This window comes from Alnus glutinosa, chromosome 5, assembly GCF_958979055.1.
Source record: "Alnus glutinosa chromosome 5, dhAlnGlut1.1, whole genome shotgun sequence".
Taxonomy (NCBI): Eukaryota; Viridiplantae; Streptophyta; class Magnoliopsida; order Fagales; family Betulaceae; genus Alnus; species Alnus glutinosa.
In genome coordinates, this window is record NC_084890.1 from 19064041 (window position 1) to 19083165 (window position 19125).

At 36.7% G+C, this 19125-nt stretch overlaps 1 protein-coding gene across 1 annotated transcript; it reads right to left on the reverse strand.

Moving 5' to 3' along the window:
* Positions 1 to 5251: 5251 nt before the first annotated feature.
* LOC133869039 (alpha-glucosidase-like) lies at positions 5252 to 17190 on the reverse strand. Its single transcript, XM_062306017.1, has 5 exons — positions 16943 to 17190; positions 14432 to 15132; positions 7493 to 7723; positions 6742 to 7388; positions 5252 to 6203 (listed from the first exon to the last, which is right to left on the reverse strand). Exons 1-5 carry the CDS (start codon positions 17188 to 17190, stop codon positions 5313 to 5315), a joined length of 2718 nt encoding a protein of 905 aa, XP_062162001.1. The 3' UTR covers positions 5252 to 5312.
* Between the last annotated feature and the right edge of the window lie 1935 nt (positions 17191 to 19125).

Sequence of the window (19125 nt, forward strand, 5' to 3'; positions counted from 1 at the left end):
CGCAATGTATTATACAATAATACATTGCGGGGATTACATGGAGGATTCCTTCATAGCCAAATTGTCAAGCAACCAAAGTGAGTATTTTACTCACTGAGAAAAGATGTTATGTTTTACGATGAGAAAATGTTATGATTTTATAAATGCGAGCCAATGATATTTTAGTATGATACATGCTTGTGATTTGCTTTCAATGTCTTCAATTATGCTAAAAAGTTGATTTGATGATGTTTATGAGTTTTAAAATGTGTTTGAGAATATATGGATTGAATTGTATTTTATGTGCTTTATGAGAAGTTAAGAATGCATGTTATGATAGAAAGATTAAGAAAAGCATGAGATGATATGAGTTGCATAAGTGTGAAAGCATATACCCATAGCATAGATGGTGTGGAAGCACTAGCATGTATGAAATCATGAACACTGAATGCAAGACCCTGGTTGAAAGACATCTTGGCAAAGCAAGTGTAAAATCGATGGGTATACAGTTCTACGGCATCATAAACAAGTCCTGGGATTGAAGTCTTGCAGGCACTAGAAACCAAGAAATAGAACAAGGGCATGTATAACATGATGGTGTGTGACATGTTTTAGTAAAGTATTTCATGCTAGACATATTAGTATGCATATGAGTTTGAATGGGATTGTATAGTGATAATCAACTAGATTGCATATGTGTTTTATGAGATGTCATGTATTTGGAGTGCACGTATACTTGTATTCCCCAAAGGTTCAGAATGACACATATGCGTGTGAGGCCGAGTTATGATGTTGATTGATTTAATGAGATGTAATGTTTGGGAGTATACGTATACTTGTATTCCCCAAAGGTTCAGAAGAACTGTATGCGTATATAACCGAAATGTTATGTTGAATGCTTCCTTGTGATTTAATGTTGGGTGTGAATGTATACTTGATGAGTGCCAAAAAGTGTATATTTGGACCCCTTAATTTACATTAGTTAAACCTTTAGCTTTGTTATTTTCTAAATACTTTTTGTTAGTTTTGGTATTTCAGTGTCTTGCAGGTCTTTGAGAAATAATGTTGTTATTTTTGTGGATTTGACGTGAAGATGCAAGGAAGGTGCAAATCAATTTGTGGGAACCAAGTCAAGCACATGTCTCCATAATGGGCAGCAAGTGACAACAAAGATTGAAGAAAATCGTCCAAAATTCCAATATTTCAACAAAGTGGAAAAGTCCAAAATTCCAATATTTCAAACAAAGTGGAAAAATCCTTGAGTCATGCATGTCATTTTCTTCATAACTTTCGACTCGAAAATCGGATTGCGTTGATTTTGGTGGCGTTGGAAAGCTCATGAAAAATTCAACAAATAAGTCTGAAATAGGTTTTTTCTATTTCAGACTTATACTATGCCCAAATTGCCCCACAATAAAAGTGCGCAAATCTGTGCAAATTTGGAGTTTGTCTTTTCCTGCTTTGATTGGATTTTGTATGACTTTGGGGAAAACCTGCAGCACCGAAAGGCACAGGGCTGATTATATCACGTGAAGACAAAAGAGAGACATGTGACCCCACCATCAAGACTTTGCAACACCTAGCATGGACTTTGTGAAAGAAAAGAAGGCAAATCCGTGAATGAAAAGAGGAGAAGAAAAAGAAAAGTAATAAAGCATAAAGGCCTAAGCATGGGCTGGAAAATTCTCTCAAAAACTGCTCCAGCAGCACAAACACGTGAGGCACCAAACCTGCAGCAAAAGCTGCTGGACAGCAGCTCTTCGAATCACACCTGGACAGCACTTGCAACTTGGACAGCTTCTCCAAGACCACTCCGCACCTGTCCACCTTGACCAGCTGCTGGACAGCAATCTCTTTCCAAACATGTGCACCAAATCAAGACAAGATTCAGCACAAATCACGTGAAGACAAGAGAGCACATTTCAGCACAAATCACGTGGAATGTAAAGATAAGAGAGCACCGATTTCACGCGTAAATTTCCAAGCTCGGCAACACCAATTTCTTTCCGTAGCAAGTCAGACCTAGGACTTATAAATATCATGTTTTTCCCTTGTAAGAGGGGGAGAGTGGGGGAGTAGAGGCGTGAGCCTCTCTGCTTCTCTCCTTCTTGCTTCTTTCCTTCTTGTAGCTTATTTCTTTCCTTTTGTAACTCTTTGATTTTTATACTTTTAATTTAATGTTTTAAGTAGTAGTTATTTTTATCCATGAGTAGCTAATATTTTCAACTAAGGTTGAGGATGAAACCTCACCTTTGAAGAGCAATTATATTTTTATGTGAGTGTATACCATCCGATTTAATTAGATTTAATATTTCCAAAATTCTACTTCTTTTCAATTGTTGAGATGAATACTTGGGTATCTCTTGTGATTTCCGGATACAAGTGATGATTTGAGAATAGTCTCATTTAATTGATTGCTTGGATTTTTCGTTTATCAAAATATTGGATATTCATTGTGTTTCGTTCTACGGATACATTTGATGATTTGGTTAAAAACCGGATATCTTTTGTGATTTGTGCAAAAGAACGGATTCATTGAATGATTTAATTAATTTTTGAAGCATAGTAGAACATTCATAAGATTTTTACGGTGAGAACTTCGGATGTGTATTAACGAACATGAGAATGTGTTGCTGTGATTTGGTGGGTGTGGATTCTAAAACCTTAGTACATTTCTCTTTTCTTGTCCCTTTATTTTATTTTATTTTTCTATCATTCACCAAATTCGGAACTAGGTTAAAATAGAATTAGTTTAAATAGAAATTAATTTTTGAAACGCAATTCCCTGTGGATACGATCTCGCACTTGCACATACACTATATTGCAAACGATTCGTGCGCTTGCGAGTATTAAAATTTGCACATCAATACTCGTATTTCCCAAATGTTCTAAAGAATTGTATACATGTAATGCCGTAATGTTTTATCCATTGTTTTCCTATAATGTCCTGTTTGGGAGTATGCGTATATTAGAATTCCCCACAAAAGGTCCGGATGACTTGTATGCGCAAAAAGCAGAGACATAGTGTCAGTTATTTCCTTAGCTATATCCGTATGCATGTATTTTTCCAAAGGTTTGAGAGCTTGTATACGAATATATCTGAGTGACATGATATATATGTAATGGTGTGTATATTGTAAATTATTGATTTATGAACCAAATGCCATTGCTTACGTTATCGGCTACGAAACCTTTTATGAAAACTATCAATCCACAAAATAATCGTTACCGTAAACATAAGATAGAAATAAAGGAGTTGGCTCATTATGAAAACCCAGGGAGTTTTATACTACTGAGTTAGTGAACTCATACTTTCACCTATGTGAATGTGGCTACCACCACGAATATGTAGATGTTGATGCTTTGGCTGCAGGTAATGCTGATGTTGATGATAACCGAATGGCATTTTATTTAGGGTACTACTATTGAAGCTTGTTGCGACGGTTGTATGTGTTAGGCTTAACGATAGTCCGTAGTTTTGCATAGTCTTTTATATATGGCTTGTGTCGCATATGACACTTATTTTTGTATAGCCATTCTTTATTGCAATTAATATTTTGATTGAGCCTTAAACAAATAGACAGATTTATGACTCTAATTTCTTTGCCTTGGTTAGTGAATTGTCAAAGGAATTGTATGAGTAAAAAGGGACAAGGATCCTCTCCAATTCATTTGAGCCAGAGAGGAGCCAATTAGTATTAAAATAAAGGCCAAATTGTCTTTTTATATTATTTTGGACAATTTTTAAAAAGACAATTTTGCCCTTCTACTTAAACTTGCCGGCCAAATGAAGTGGAGAGGATCCAAAGCAATGGAAAGGCTACAAAATGGAGGATTTTTCTTGTTATACACAAATGGGCTTTCTTTCTTTAAAGCGCACGTTGTGGGCAAGGTGCTTTTGAAGGAATGAGTATTATCACATGTCTACATGTAAGATGGATTACGAGACAAGTATTGAGTGGCTTAGTGTAAATGGGTTTTAAGCACATGGGCTTTTGGCAAGTGGGCTATGAATTAGTTATAACTGCATTGGGCTGAGCTATCATGCAAGTGGGCTATAGAATAAAAGGCACACTCTTTTGTATTTTCATTCATTCATAACTTTGATGTTAAATAGATTAGTCCATTAGTCTTAAATAGCTTAGGCTCTTAGATCTTGTAGAAGGAGGTTAGCTAACCTCAAATTGGCTCAGTTGTTGTATTCATTTCATTCAAGAATTCAATACAGTCTATCAGTATTATTCCATTCTATCATCTATATTACAATAAATTCACTTCATCAATCAATACAAACTCAACCTTTTTTGCGTTTACAATAAGAAAAATACAGGAAAAGTGACAGACTTGTTACATAAAGGCTGATTTGTAAAAAAAACTCTTATAACCAAGTTTATAAGAAATTTTTGTCAAAAATAAATGTTGCTTCATCCATTGTTGACTTTATTAACAAACATGGTCTGAGCTTGTTTGGCAAAAGTTTTGCCTCCACCCTCACTTTTTCCTAAAAAAAATCAACTTCAAAACATTCTAACTTTTTTTTTTACTTTTTATATCACATTAATCACGTTTTATTATTAGTCAAATAAAAATACCTACTACAAAACAAAACTTTTTCACTTTTTCTTTTTACTTTATATCACATCAATAACTTCTTATTACTATTCAAAAAAAAATTCACCTAAAAAAGATTTATCAAATAAGCCCGGAAGGTTTCAAATTTTCAATTAAAGAAGCTGATACTTTTATCTCTCTCTTTTTTTTTTTTTGGGGGGGGGGGGGGGGGTGTGAAGGTGATACATTATACTAATTAAGCTGGTATACACTCTAGGTATCGTATTGAAGACCTGAGATCAAAGTTCACCTCACACTTAAGACTTAATTTGAGCTTTCCTTCTTCTTTTTTTCTTTCTTTTTCCTTTTTGGGCTTAAGAACATGTTCCATGATCTTCATATTTGTACTCAATTACAAACATAAATGTTACCAATTGAGCATGAGAAATTCTAAAAATCATTTTTGTGTCCTTCAAATAATGAGATGACTTTTAAAATCACAATTTGATCAAAATTCAATAATGATCAATTACATGCCCATTGATGATTTTAAAAACCACATCATTATTGAAAAACACAAGAGAGACTTCTAGCATTACTCATTGAGTATGGCAGGAGTACAAGTAAGAAAAGCTAACGAAATAGGCAATTTATTGTCTACAACACTTTCAAGTTAAACAGTTATTTATTGGAATAAAACATTCATATGCTTGAAGCAATTTATTGTCTACAACACTTTCTGGCGAACAATAACAATATGCCCATAATTATAATTATTCTCTTTAGACTTCACTCACAAACCTTGGAAGCTTCAGCTCCAACTTGAATTCATGTCCGATAAGTAGCGATAGTTTTGAGACCTCAATGATAACAAACTGCCCAGAGCTATCCAAGCTAACCTTTATAATTGATTTTCCCTTCAAGTTAGTTTCTACTTCATATTCCTTAAATCTCTTGGCCTTCTCCAACCCTACGAAAGTGACTTTATTTATGATCCACTTTTGACTCAAAGCAAACTCTCGATTCACAACCTTTGAACTAACTGATACATTACTCCCTAGTTTTCCACCATAAAATTTCACTAAGCTCCACTTCCCTCCCTTTCCTCCCATCTCAACTTCCTCTCCATCATCCAAGAAAACTTCTCCGGTGCTATTACCACTATTGCTCACCACCACCAAGAGTTTGAATGTAGTCTTCCGAGCTGCTTGTGTTGTCATTGCCTCTCCTTGCATGGCCAGAATATTGCCTTCCCGAACATGCACGTTTATATGATCACGTGGTGCATTGAGCTTGATATATTTGCCTGATTTAACCCTCAATGAATTTGAGTGGTTGAAGAGATCAAACCAGTTTCCTGTGGGGAAGTATGCATCAACTGAAAGTGCTCCTAACTTTAATGCTGGTGAGACCATTACGCCTTTACCAATCAGAAATTGTGTACTGATTTCATAAGTGTTGATATCTTGAGGGAACGAGAAGAAAAGAGGCCTTGCAATGGGGGATCCTCTTTGGTGTGCTTCATACATTAGTGTGTAAAAGTAGGGGAGAAGCTGGTAGCGAAGCCCCAGCACCCTCCTAGCTGTTGCCGCAACTGAATCCCATAGATAGAGTTCTTGACGAATACTATTCTTCTCTGAGTGATCTCTTGCAAACGGATAAAAGGCCCCTAGCTACAATCAGATCAAATACTAATATTAGATGTTTTATAAAATAATAAGCACCACTTTTCCTTAATTCCGTATAAAGGCACTCAGGCTTCAAGGATTATCACTTTGTTTCTCAGCGCCTTCGTAAAGATACTGGACATTTGTTTCAACAAAATGAAATAAAAAACCAGAAAGACAAACAAACATGAGCGTGTACATACACATACATAAATTAACCACCAATATTAATTGAAACGTTGGAAGTGTAACATTCGTATCATTTCAACAAATAAATAAAACAAAGCAACACAAAATAAAGTATAAAATTGGGGGGGAAAATGTCTCACAAAATCATAGGGCATGTCTTCCTTCCATGTACTAAGAAATCTAAAACACTCATATCAAAAGATAATAGAGGGGAAAAAAAAGTTTCACAAACTAAGAAGGCATACGCTCCTTCCAAGTACTACAAAAATGTAAAATACTCATATCAAAATCTAGATAAACCAAACATAATAATACAATGTCTACTTGTTTTTGTGAATTAAGATCATTTTTTTACCTGAATCCAACGCCCGCAGAGTTCTTCAGTTGTATTTCCAGAAAAACCACAGATATCTGCCCCAACCATAGGAATTCCGAAGAGCCCAAAGTTCAAAATTGCTGGAATTGTGTATGCCAAATCATTCCATGAGGCAGCGTTGTCTCCAGTCCAGTGCGCTGTGTACTTGCCAGAACTAACAAAAGTTGACCTAGAAAGTATAAATGGCCTTTTACCAGTCACATTGACTAAGGCTGCATTAGTGGCTTTGGATTCTAGGAGTCCATATAGGTTATGGGCATTATACTCTGTAATGTTACCAAAGTGTAAGGATGTTGCAGGGACAGTCTTATTATTAATGGGCCGCGAAACTCCAGAATTATTAATTCTGTACGGAGGGTCATCAAAAGAAGAATTTGGACTAGAAGAAGAAGTTATAAAGTTGGAAATCTCATTCATGTCGAGCCAAAGACCATCAAGGGGAAGAATATCTCGAAACCTTTCTATCTCACCACCCCAAAATGCTTCACTGACTGGATTCAAAAAGTCAGGGAAGTGGACTGGGCCAGGCCAAACTTCACCAAGGTAAGGGACACCATCACGTTTTATGAAGACATCAGCTTGCATCCCTCTAATGTAGGTTCCAGATGTCTTATTCACACTAATACCTGTAAACTAATACATTGTTACATCAATTGAGAGAGAGAGAGAGAGAGAGAGAGAGAGAGAGGTTTCAGCTAAAGAAAACAATTACATGTCTAGTACAATGTACCAGGATCCAAGATGAGCACATATTTTTGGCCATTTTGGTGAAGATTGTCAACAAACTTTTTCATTTGGTCCAAGGGAAAGTTGATGGGATCTAGAGTAAAATCCTTATACCCATCCATGTAATCAATATCTGTCCACATAACTTCAAGTGGTATATCAGCTTTTGCATAGCCAGCAGCCACATCTTCAACATCAGAAACGTTTTTGTAACCATATCGACACTGATGAAATCCTTTACATATAGACAACAATCACCAAGTGGGTGAGCATTATTATAAAGTTTTATCATAATAAAAACATTGTAGGTCAAATCTTAATCTGGACTCAAGTTTATACACTAGAATAAAATTTGTTATAGAATGTAAATGAAATGGGAAATTACAAAAGAGAGTCACAATCATTGCAGGTAATTCATATATATATATATACTTCAAATTCAACATATAATAATGGAGATTCATATAATAGAAATCGAGATGAGCAGATAAACATTTTTATAAAACTTAAAAAACTTACAGAGTAATGATTACAATAGCTTGAATGATTCGGATACAAAAAGACTGTAATTCTAGAATGAAAAGAAGGGATACAAGGCTAGAGTATTCTCGGTGGAAATTTTCTCTTTAAAAATTGCTCTGCCTTTCTGATACATCATACTGTATATATATATATATAAGCACAGCTTCAAACAAATGACTTTGTAAACATAACAACAAGTTGATTGCTCCACTTCATAATTTTTTTTTTTATAAGTAATGCCAAATTTTATTAAAAGCATAATGCCCCCCCAAGTACGCAGGAAGTATACAATAGGAACACCTAGAAAGATAACAAAAATGAAACAAAGACCCACAAAAGCCCAAAACAACCACCAAAGAAAAACACCCCACCCTCACCCTTGAAACCCACCATAAACTACAAGAAGACACCCCCAACAACACAACCCAAACCTCAGAATCTGATAACGAACTTACGAGTCTAAAAATTGACTCTAGGGGTCTCTAAGAATTGACTTACTATACTGGCTGCATACGAAATATCTAGTCTAATAATTGTCAGATAATTTAGTTTTCCAGCATTGATGATAGCTACTAGGATCTTCAAATTACTCCCCCATGCCTTTTAAAAGTTTATGATTTGGATCCATATGAACATCAATAGGTTGTACATCCAACATTCTAGTTTCATCTAACAAATAATTAACATATATTTCTGATGAGAGAGGTTAATACCTTCTCGAGACCTAGCAACCTCTATAACAAGGAAGTATCTAAGTTTACATAAGTCTTTGGTATGAAATTGATGGTACAAAAATTGTTTCAATCTAGCAATACCACTTGAGTCATTCCCTATAATTACAATATCATCAACATATACCATAAGTAGGATGCAACCCACATCAGTATGCAAATAGAATACTGAATGAATTCACAAAGCACACTAAAACTCGGGACACAACCACCAAGTCTCAGTCTAAGAATAGTAATTCCTTGCTAGGACCTCCACCTTTGAAACCCAATCCTAGTGGTGCTTCGCTTGTTATGGAAGAAAAAGGTAAGGGAGCAACTAGTGAACCCCACAAGATGCATTCCAGGGTTTAGTGCTTCAAATGTCTAGGTTTCGGTCATGTTGCCTTTAACTATACCAACAAAACCCTTGTCATTGGTGGGGAGGAGTATGTGAGTGAAGAAAATGGCGTTGAAACACAAATCTGTAAGCCTAACCCTAATGAGTTCGAGGATTTAAATGATTGCTCAGACAATCCTAACCATCTAGGTTGCATTCGAGCTACCTCATTTCAAATAAGTCAGCTAGAGAATAGTCTTGATGCAACGACCCACCCCTAACAACACAATATTATCCGCTTTTGACACCCTCAAACTAGACTTCCCAAGATGTCACACATCCTGGTACTACTCTCGCATGCGCACGCTCAACTGTAGAGTTTGAATAGGTTCATAGCCATCACGGCTTTAAAATATATTGTGTCAAGAACAGTGCGAGTACACACATAAGCATAGTCTCATTCCCATACCCAAGCGATGTGGAACATCACAATCACCCCTTCTTGGGACCCAGCATCCTCGCTGGCGACCCTTATGACGTCCCAACGAATACCCGTTGGCGATACTTATGGGCTTGTGCACGCTCCTCCCATCTCAAGCTAGGCAATGGCTCTGATACCATTTGTAACGACACACCTCTAACAATACAATAATGTCCGCTTTTGGCTCCCATGAGCTAGACTTCTCAAGAGGTCACTCATCTTGGTACTACTCTCGCATAAGCACACTTAACTGCGGAGTTCTAATAGCTTCATGGTCATCACGATTTTAAAATATATTGTGTTAAGAAGAGTGAATATATATATAAGCACATTCTCATTCCCATGCCCATGCAATGTGGGACGTCACATTTGAAATACTTAGAGTGGGTATGGTAAGGCGTGCGTCCAAAAAACCTAAAGAGTTTTCTATGAACTTTCAAAAGGAGCCACCAAAAGAGAAAAGTTTCAGACTCTCAAGCACCCTTAAGGCTGTCAATTTCTCTGACCTTACCAACCTACTTTATGATCTTGTTGGTCTATAGGCGTGAATCCATTTGAAGTTATGCATTGTTATAAACCTAGGTGACCTTTAGACATTTTCTTGATGTCCCAGCATGCTAAAATTTCTAAGTCAGACAAAGCATCTGCACGACATGGTCATGATTTGCATAATGAGACTAGAAACCAAATTCAACCAACTCATGCCAATATAAAATTGAAGTTGATTTACGTAAGCATTTCAATGAATTGAACATAGGGAATTAAGTCATGGTCCATATTAGATTTGAATAGTTTCTACTTGGATCCATTTGAAAATTTCAAGCTCATAGTGTCGAGCCTTTCAAAATGTTGCAATGGGCCAGACTGAATGTGTTTGTCATTGATGTTCCACCTAATTCTAGTATTAGCTCTACATTTAATGTAGAGGAACCAGTTGCTTATACAATCCACATCATTCTTTCAAACAATCCTCTAAAGGAATCACCCCATTTCCCCAACATCTATCCTATACAACAAGCCTAGTTTGTGTTTTACTAGGTTTATGTTGGGTTTTGGGTTTAGAGTTTTTGACATCAACATTTTGTTGTAATTGGGTTTTGTTACCAAATAGCCAAATGGGGAGTTTGATAGGTTTTTAGTGTTGGCAAAATCAATGTCTAAACATATTTAGTTGTAAGTTTTAGTCTATGCATTACGTCGGTGAAAACGTTTATACAAGACATCATGATGGACTCAAATTCAAGTGGGCTAATCCAACCCAAATTAGAAGACATGAAATGAGCCAATCGAAATTTCATTAATTGGAGTTAAAATCGGATTTTATTCAATTTCAAATTGAGAGTCATTCTACGCACATCTTAGTATTGTGACCATAACTTTCGGCTCAAGTATCGGATTGGGGTGAGATCAGCGGCATTAGAAAGCTAACTCAAAATGTGACAAATCTCTCTAGAACAAGATTTTTCCTAATTCGAATGTTTGATATGCCGAAATCTCCCAGAAATATAAGCCCGAAAATCTGGGGAAATCTTGCTGAAATCCTATTCCAACTAGAACTATGTTCTCTTGAAGTCTATTTAAGGAGACTTCTAAGCACAAATTTTGTAATGATTGGAGGCAATATGTCCAGAGAAAAAAAAAAGTGTCTTTTCCTTCATGTTCAAAGAGACAAAGTTTAGGTTTTTATGCTCTCAAGTGCACCTCTCTTAGAGTCTTTATTGTAAACCACAACCATTCATCAAGAACAACTGAAGCCTATCAGAATGCCGGTAAAGAAGATCAAGTAGAATAATTTTCAAGAGGCTCTAGTGGGCTACTGCGGTAGAAGTCAAGTGGGTCACTTGTCTTATGCAAGAGAGTATCAACTTCAAAGGATTTGTAAGTGTGAACTTTTTTTAACCTTTATTCTTTTATAGTGGATTGATTTCTGGGTTGGCTACCCCAGAGTGGTTTTTCTCTTTGAAGTTCAAAGAGTTTCAATTTCATCACCAAATTACTTGTGTTGATTGATTTATTGCTTTCATAATATTTGGTAATTGTTTATATCATGGTTAATTTTTAAGTTCCACATATTATTGGCATAAACTTATTCACCCCCCCCCCCCCCCCACCCTCCCCCTCCCTCTTTCTAGGTGCTGTTTGGAGTTTGGTTTATATTTTCAATAGGGAATAACTTGGTGCAGCCAATCTAAGGCTTCTTCCAAAATTGTACCTCCTTATAGAGCTAAACTAAAGTAAGATTGCTCGTATCCCTAAAGTAAAAAGGTCCTAGACTATCTCTCAAGTTGGCCCTATTAGTTTGTTTATTTCTCTTATAAGGCGATCAAAATGAAAAGAATTTTAAAGTTCAATTATGTATCCACTTCGGTCGACAATTGTTCCATACAAGCAAATGGAAGAAAATATAATTGTGGCACATAAGCCCTTTCATGCTTTGAGAGTGTGTAAGAGATGAAACTCATATGCCTTAACATTGAAGCTGGATATGATTATATGAGCATAGCTTTTGACTGAGTCCTAGAAGGAATGTGCTTCTGTTAATAATTTGATACTGTTGAGCACGATTACTGTGACTTCTTCCATCACTATAAATCAAGGAATGAGATGTAAATTTCAACCAGGAAAGGGACTGAGAAGAAGCATATTAGAGATTGGCTCTAGCACCTTCTTCACTGGTCCCTCCCCTCTCTTCGGGTGAGTTGTTGACCAGGGCCTTGGTTTACTTAGGGGTGCAATTCCAGACCGGTTATAACCGGCTCCGGGCACTAACCGACTCTGGGTAACCGGAAACTGGGAAACCGGTTTGGTACCCGGTTATAAATAACTAGGTACCCGGAGCCGGAACCGGTTATTAATTTCCTAGACACTCGGTTATAACCGGGTAACCGACTTCGGGTGTATATATATATATTGTACATGTGCTTTTTCTTTGGGCTAGGACCACCTCGCTGTCCACCTTGCTATCCACTTTTCACTCAATTTTCACTCACTTAAGCACCTTCTCTTGAATTCTTAATTCTTCCTTTTCACTTTTCACTCACTTTGCTTAGTGCGTTTATTTCTTCATTTCTTCTTCATCTTCTTCATTTATTCTTGATGGTCTTCTTCATTTCTTCTTGATCTTTTTCTTCAGCCGATAGATCTACAGCCCACCGTGTTGTCAACACCATCAGCCCGCCATTCAATGCGTTCACCGATTTTTGGAGTAATCTTGGTGGTTTTTTTTGTAGATCTATTCTATTTGCTAGTTTTTTTTTTTTTTTTGTAGATCTGTTCTTTTTGTTGGGTTTTTTGGTAGATATGTTCTATATATAGCTAGATTTTTGTAGATCTGTTGATTTGCAGTGTTTTTTTTTTCCTATTATTTTATTTATGTTATGTTGTTTTGGTAACCGGGTAACCATCGGTTAACTGGGGTACCCGATTCCGGAGCCGATTACTGAATTTCAATAACCAGGGACCCCAAAGCCGGTTCCCGGTTATTGGAACCGGCTCCGGGTTTACACCCCTAGGTTTACTTGCCCCATATCTAGTTTCTGTCTGTGACTTCTCAGGGGTCTTGTGTTCTTCACAGCAAGTTTCTCCTGCTTCTCCCCAAGCTTGGAAAGCAGGCTGTGGGTCAGCTTTACCTAGTGTCTCCTCAGGGGCAAAAGAGTTGGGTGAACGGCTTCATCTCATGCTTCATGTGATGTCAGAGTTTAGGACGCCTATCTATCCTTCAGAGTCTAAGTCAGTGATGAGGTATTCTCGAAAACAAAAGGATGCACAGCTAAACAAGTTTTTGTTAGCTGAGTCTTTGGCGGCGATCATTGCCTCTCCTTCTCCATTGGGCCATCATCCTTCGCCACCTTTGGAGTCCGTGGCAGTTAGGGAGCATCCAGTTAACTTTTGTCGACATGTTTGCCTCTTCTTCTGCACAACCATTCTTCCCCGCCGGTTGAGGTGGGTGAATCTTCAAGGGATGGTGTTTCCGAAGAGGTTGTAAGTTCTCTCGGGGCACTGTTCGACGTTGCGCTATACCTTCAAACTGTGGGGATTTCCTTTAAGGGGAACGTAAAAGATTTTTTGGATGTTACGACTCAAGTGGTTGAGGGGCAGCGTCTCGAGGTCCCAATCTCTACTACTAAGGTTAAAGGGAATAAAGAAGTACTTCATAACCGTGAGTGCGATACTAATTATGATGCTAAGAGTCTTGGTTCTACACGGGGCAAAAGCAAGAGGGTTGCTGTGATGTAATGTTATAGAGGGATATTGGTTTTTTGTTGGGGTGCTTTGGGTTTTCTGCTGTGGTTGGGTCTTTGTGGGTGTTTTTTTTTTTTTGTTTCTCTTGTCTTTTTTGCTCTCTTTGTTTTTGCGTCCTTTTGTGTACTCCCTGTATCCTCAAGAGCACTTTCATCTTTTATAAAATTTCTCTTACTTATAAAAAAAAAAACAAAAACAAAAACAAAAACAAAAGATTGGGGTGAGATATAATTTGTGCAAATCCTTAATTCAATGTCACAAACCTGTTGCATGCAGCATCGGTTGATTTGGTTGCAGAGAGATGGTTCTTAATTACTTTTATTCTGTCAAGAAGAAGCAAAAGCCATAATTTGGATCCCTATGGGTTTGGCTTGTCAAGAATATTCCTTATTGTGACATTTATGAAAAGAATGGAAATTAATCGGTGAGATTTGTTGGTTGTCTTAACTCACCGCTGCACAGGACAATCTAAAAGTGTTATTTTTCTAGAGCTCAAAGGGCTGCTAATGAGGTTGCTAATTGGTTTGTTGGGCTATTGTAACATGCCCAAAATGCGCATACCGACTTGAGGTTCTAAACATTATATCCTAGCTAGCTACATTTATTATACAGCAGCAACTGAAAAAAACAAACAAAAAACAAAAACCTTACCAAAGGACCAGTACGGCATGGGTGCAGGCCTACCAATGAGCTCCGTGTATTGCTCCATCACCGTCTCCGGCGACGGCCCAGCAAAAATGTAGAGGTCAATAATCCCACCAATCACCTTGTACGTTATCCTATCACCGCTGTACATGACATCCATGCCATTGCTGTTGAGCAACAGAACTCCGTGGGTGGTCCCTGCCGCCACTCTCCCATCGTGGGACGGTGATCGGACGTCCATGTAGAAGGGGTGGGAGCCGTAGAGGTTGAGGTCGAGGTTGAAGCTGGCAATGTCAGCGCTCCAGAGAGTGAGCGTCTGCGTCTCATTGCCTGGCTGGAGCTTGAAGGAGCTTTTGGTGTGCTCGCCCAGGCCGTAGAGCGAGGAGCGTGCCTTGGGGAGCGAGGAGGAGAGCTGGATGTACTGGTCCTTGAAGACGAGGAAGGCGTTGGGCTCAGGGGAGGCGTCGAAGACGACGTCGTTTGAGGACTTGCGGACCACGGAGAAGCCGAATGGGGTGGTGTTGGAGAGCGCGAGGATGAGGTCGGAGGACGGGTGAGAGAGGAGGAAGTGGGTTTGGGGGTGCCGAGACGACGTCGTATGAGGGTGGTCTTCGTGGGTTTGGCGGGGGATGATGGCCTGTGGGATCTCCCATCGTTGGCGCTCGGAGTCTGTTATTCGGATTCGCAGCCGGTCTTTGGTTTCAAAGCTGCATAGGGCAAAGCAAACTCGATGGTCAAATATTTATTTATTTCTTTTCCTTTTTTTTTCTTTTTTTATTTTTTCTTTTTTTATTTATTTTTTTTTGCTCCTTTTGCATTTTTTCTGAACATAGGTATAAATAAATGAACAGAATGAATTATTTGAAATTATTCAGGCAGAACATAAATTTTAGTTGAAAAAAGTCAACGTGTCCCACTCCACCAATGTCTTACCAAATTTTTAATTGGAGCAATATTCTTTCAAATTATCCAAAATTTGCCAATGTCTTAAGATCAGTAAAAATAATAAAAATAAACCTAACAATGTTTCAATAAAATAAAAATACTCATATAAATTAGAAAATAAAAAGTAAAAGAAATTAATTCTTTAAAAATTTTAAATTTGACCACTCTGGTTTTTTTTTTTTTTTTTTTTTAAAAAAAAAAAAAAAATTGTTAAGAGTATTTTTATCATTGAAAATATTGATAATTTGAGCAAGATATTTTCCTAACTGAAAGTTTAAAAATATTATCAATTACGTGGTAATATGAAAGAGGCATTTGTCATTTCCTCTTAAATTTGATTATAAACAAAAATTATACGGATCTAAAACTCAATTATAATAATTTGATTAAATCATTTGCCTTTAATAATTTTTTTAGGCGATTGGTGTGATAATGATAATGTGATATATATCCACTCGTATACTAACACGTGCCAGTATTTCTTTGTAAGGTCAAGAAGAGTTTCCCAGCTTTTAGACTAACAACCCCCATTCACGAGTCATCAAAAAAAAAAATTCTCGCTCTCTCTAAAATCCCTCTAGTTTTCTTCTTCTCAGGGCGTTGTTTGCTGTTGTTCCCCTTAGCCTCTTGAGCTAAGGTGGCTTTTGGTCATTCTTGGTCTTATCAATGAAGGTTAGAGTCTCCTAACTTTTAGGGTTATGGAGTTTTATTCCTCCGATATAAATCTGGTGGTGGTTGTCGTATTTTTCTTGTTTTTAGGTTGTTTTGGCAAGTGAACTCACTGGTGCTGGAAGGGAGAGATTGTCCAATGATGTGTAGATAGCGGAGATTTAGGCCTTTTTTTTCAACTGACAGATTTTTGGAGGCTAGATCTGTGATTCTCCGTCGTTTTCTGCTGGGCACACACCCTCAACCTTGATTCACCGTCAGTATCTAGTGCTTCTACTGCCTTTCACGGCCGTGCGGACATTCTGTGGTCATCACATGACTTGGGTGGTTCTTTATTTTGGGTTGCGCATGATGGCCACGAACTGGATTTTTTGCCATGTCTGGTGGTGATCGGAGGTTTATGGTTATTGGGTGTTGTAGGGCATCTTCTGGTGATGGCGCGTATAGTACACGCGCCGCCTCTGATGGCGATTTTCTCGGACGGCAGCTTCTGTTTTTCAGTTTTTTCCTGTTGTGTTGTATTTGTGTTTCTTCTGACAGTTTGTTGTGCGCTTGTATTAATTTAGTCATTGGTTTTCGTCCAAAATGTGTGACCGACTCATTGTTCAAGTAAAGGTTTATATCAACGCAGAGGCACCATTCCGTTAACTAGATTTTTTTAGTAGCAACTGTCTATATTTAGTCTTTTAGACACTTGTTTGGATGTACATTTTTAGGGTGGTTGATTTTCACCTATATGGTGATTGCTGTTATAATGTTGTTTTTATCTATGAAAGTTTCACTTTCCTTTAAAAAAAAAAAGAGTTCCCCAAATCAACCGATGAGGCTCAAAATTCGTGAAGACGAATCTCGCATATTTAAGAAATGTAGAGAGTGGTGTCGTGGCGATCAAGTTGAGATTACCTGGCGATGAAATTGAGATTCTTGATGTCAGGCCCAAAAATGGAGGAGCCCTTGATGAGGCCAAGATGAGCGGTCAAGGACTTGCCGGAGGGATGAACGGCCACTGATCGAATCGTGTAACCATGCCCAACTAGTTCTTTTTCTTCTTTTCCGTTGACCGGAGCCAAGTGACAAAGCAAGATACAGAAGAAGAAAAGTAGATTATGATTTTGAAAAGGATAAGATGTTGCTCTCTCTCTCTCCCTCATCATTGCTATTTTGTGTAATGAGGGGAATTACATGCTTTTTCTCATTTATACTGAAAATACAACCTGTAAGATTAAATAAAACACTAACTGAATTGGAATACCTTATCCATAATCATGGTTAAAGCTTTGCATTTTTAAACTAAGTTGTTTCATGAGATAACTTCGGATTACAAAATATAAATTCAAAAATAGACTTATCTAAAATAATGCTTTGATTTAACTAATTCTATCTCTATCGGAAGTTGTTGACTTGAATTTATCTTCTGTTGAAAATATAACAATTAAGTTATATATGGTTCGTTTGGGTATTGAATTTTTGAAATCAAAATTGAATTCTTATTTGATTTGCAAATTTCTAGGCATATAAAAAGTGTTTGGATGATAAGTAGAATTTATATTCTATTTGAAATTGTGTTTTGGTAAGAGTCGTATGAGATTGTTTTTCACGGATAACCATGATAGGAAATGATTTAAGATATGAAATGTTGTGTATAATGATTGACGTTATGAAAATTAGTGGGGAATAATAATTGAAATAATAATTATTTAATAATTTCAAAAATGACTATTAAAATTAATATTTCATACTTAATTAATTTGCTTTTTTAAATCTTAGATAAATACAATTTTTTTTTTGTGTTTAATTAAAATTAATTTGCTTTTTTAAATCTAAGATAAATTTTTTTTTTTTTCTAATTTTTGTGTTTCATATAAATTAATTTGCTTTTTCAGTCTAAGAAAAGTACGGATTTTTTTTTTATTTTATTTTTGCGTTTAATATAAATTAATATGATTTTTTTAAATCCAAGAAAAATACCGATTTTTTGTTTTTGTTTTTTTGTTTTTTTCCTATTTGAAGAGGTCTTCTATGGATTTCTTTACCTTATGACTCCTCCCTAAGATAGACTTCAACCACGAACAAAGAACAGCACACCGGCAACCCTTAGAGAGCTAGCAGATCTTACAATGTCTACCTAAACACATTCTCTAAGTACAGAAGATGTATACCATTATAATTGGATTGCATATGATGTTTTATTGGTTTCGTGCTTAGATATGACAATATGCTTGTGATCATCGAAGGTAATGGGATGCATGTATATGTATGTAGCTGAATTATATGATGTATATGTATGTATGACATAGATGGGTTTATATACGTATGTTTCCAAGCAGGAGATTGGATCGTGCACATATATTCACAACTAAATAGTATGTTTCAAGGGTTTTCATAACTACAATGTTTACTAACCAGGTAAGAAATATTCTTAAAGAAATTAATTTAAAACCCAAAGGTAGTTATTATTGTAAACTCATAGTAGAAAATGAAAAGTCGGCTCAATGCTAAAACTTATGGTGCGTTTGGGATTGCGATTTCGTATAGAAAAAGTGCGATTTTAAACCAAATCCCAGAAAATAAACAGTTTGGAAACTGCGTTTTTAAAAAATTGCGATTTGAAAACGCAGAAAAGTGCTTATTCAAATCGCAGGTAATTAGATGCTTTTTTGAAAACGCAGTATTTTAAAAGGCTAAGCTGCGATTTTAAAGGTCAAACTGAGATTTTGTCAAACGCTTAACTGTGTTTTAAAAATCACTTTTTTAAATCGTACATTTTAAAATCGTTATTTTAAAATCGCACTTTTTGAAATCGCAAACCCAAACAGACCCTTAGTAACTTCTATACTTACAGAGACTAAGGACTCACGTATCTACCTGTGCGAATTTGGTGACCCCTCAATCGCATAAATGATGTTGTTGATGTAGGTATTGAGGGTATTGATGAAAATCCAGTAGCATTGTACTTGAGTTATTATGACTAAGGCCATAAAATGCAAGATACTTTTGGAGTCGGACTCATAGCTAGTCCATTTTTTGGATTGTACATCTTTTTTTATGTTTATATACTTTATGGCATATATGGAATTGTGTCGTCT

What these genes read in the sequence shown, in the direction of transcription:
- LOC133869039 (XM_062306017.1), bottom strand. Translation starts at nt 17,190, where the DNA reads ATGAGGGAGAGAGAGAGAGCAACATCTTATCCTTTTCAAAATCATAAT. An exon ending in AATCTCAATTTCATCGCCAG is followed by an intron (nt 15,133 to 16,942) that starts GTAATCTCAACT and finishes TGCCCTATGCAG; the next exon opens with CTTTGAAACCAAAGACCGGC. An exon ending in TCTGCGGGCGTTGGATTCAG is followed by an intron (nt 6,204 to 6,741) that starts GTAAAAAAATGA and finishes ATCTGATTGTAG; the next exon opens with CTAGGGGCCTTTTATCCGTT.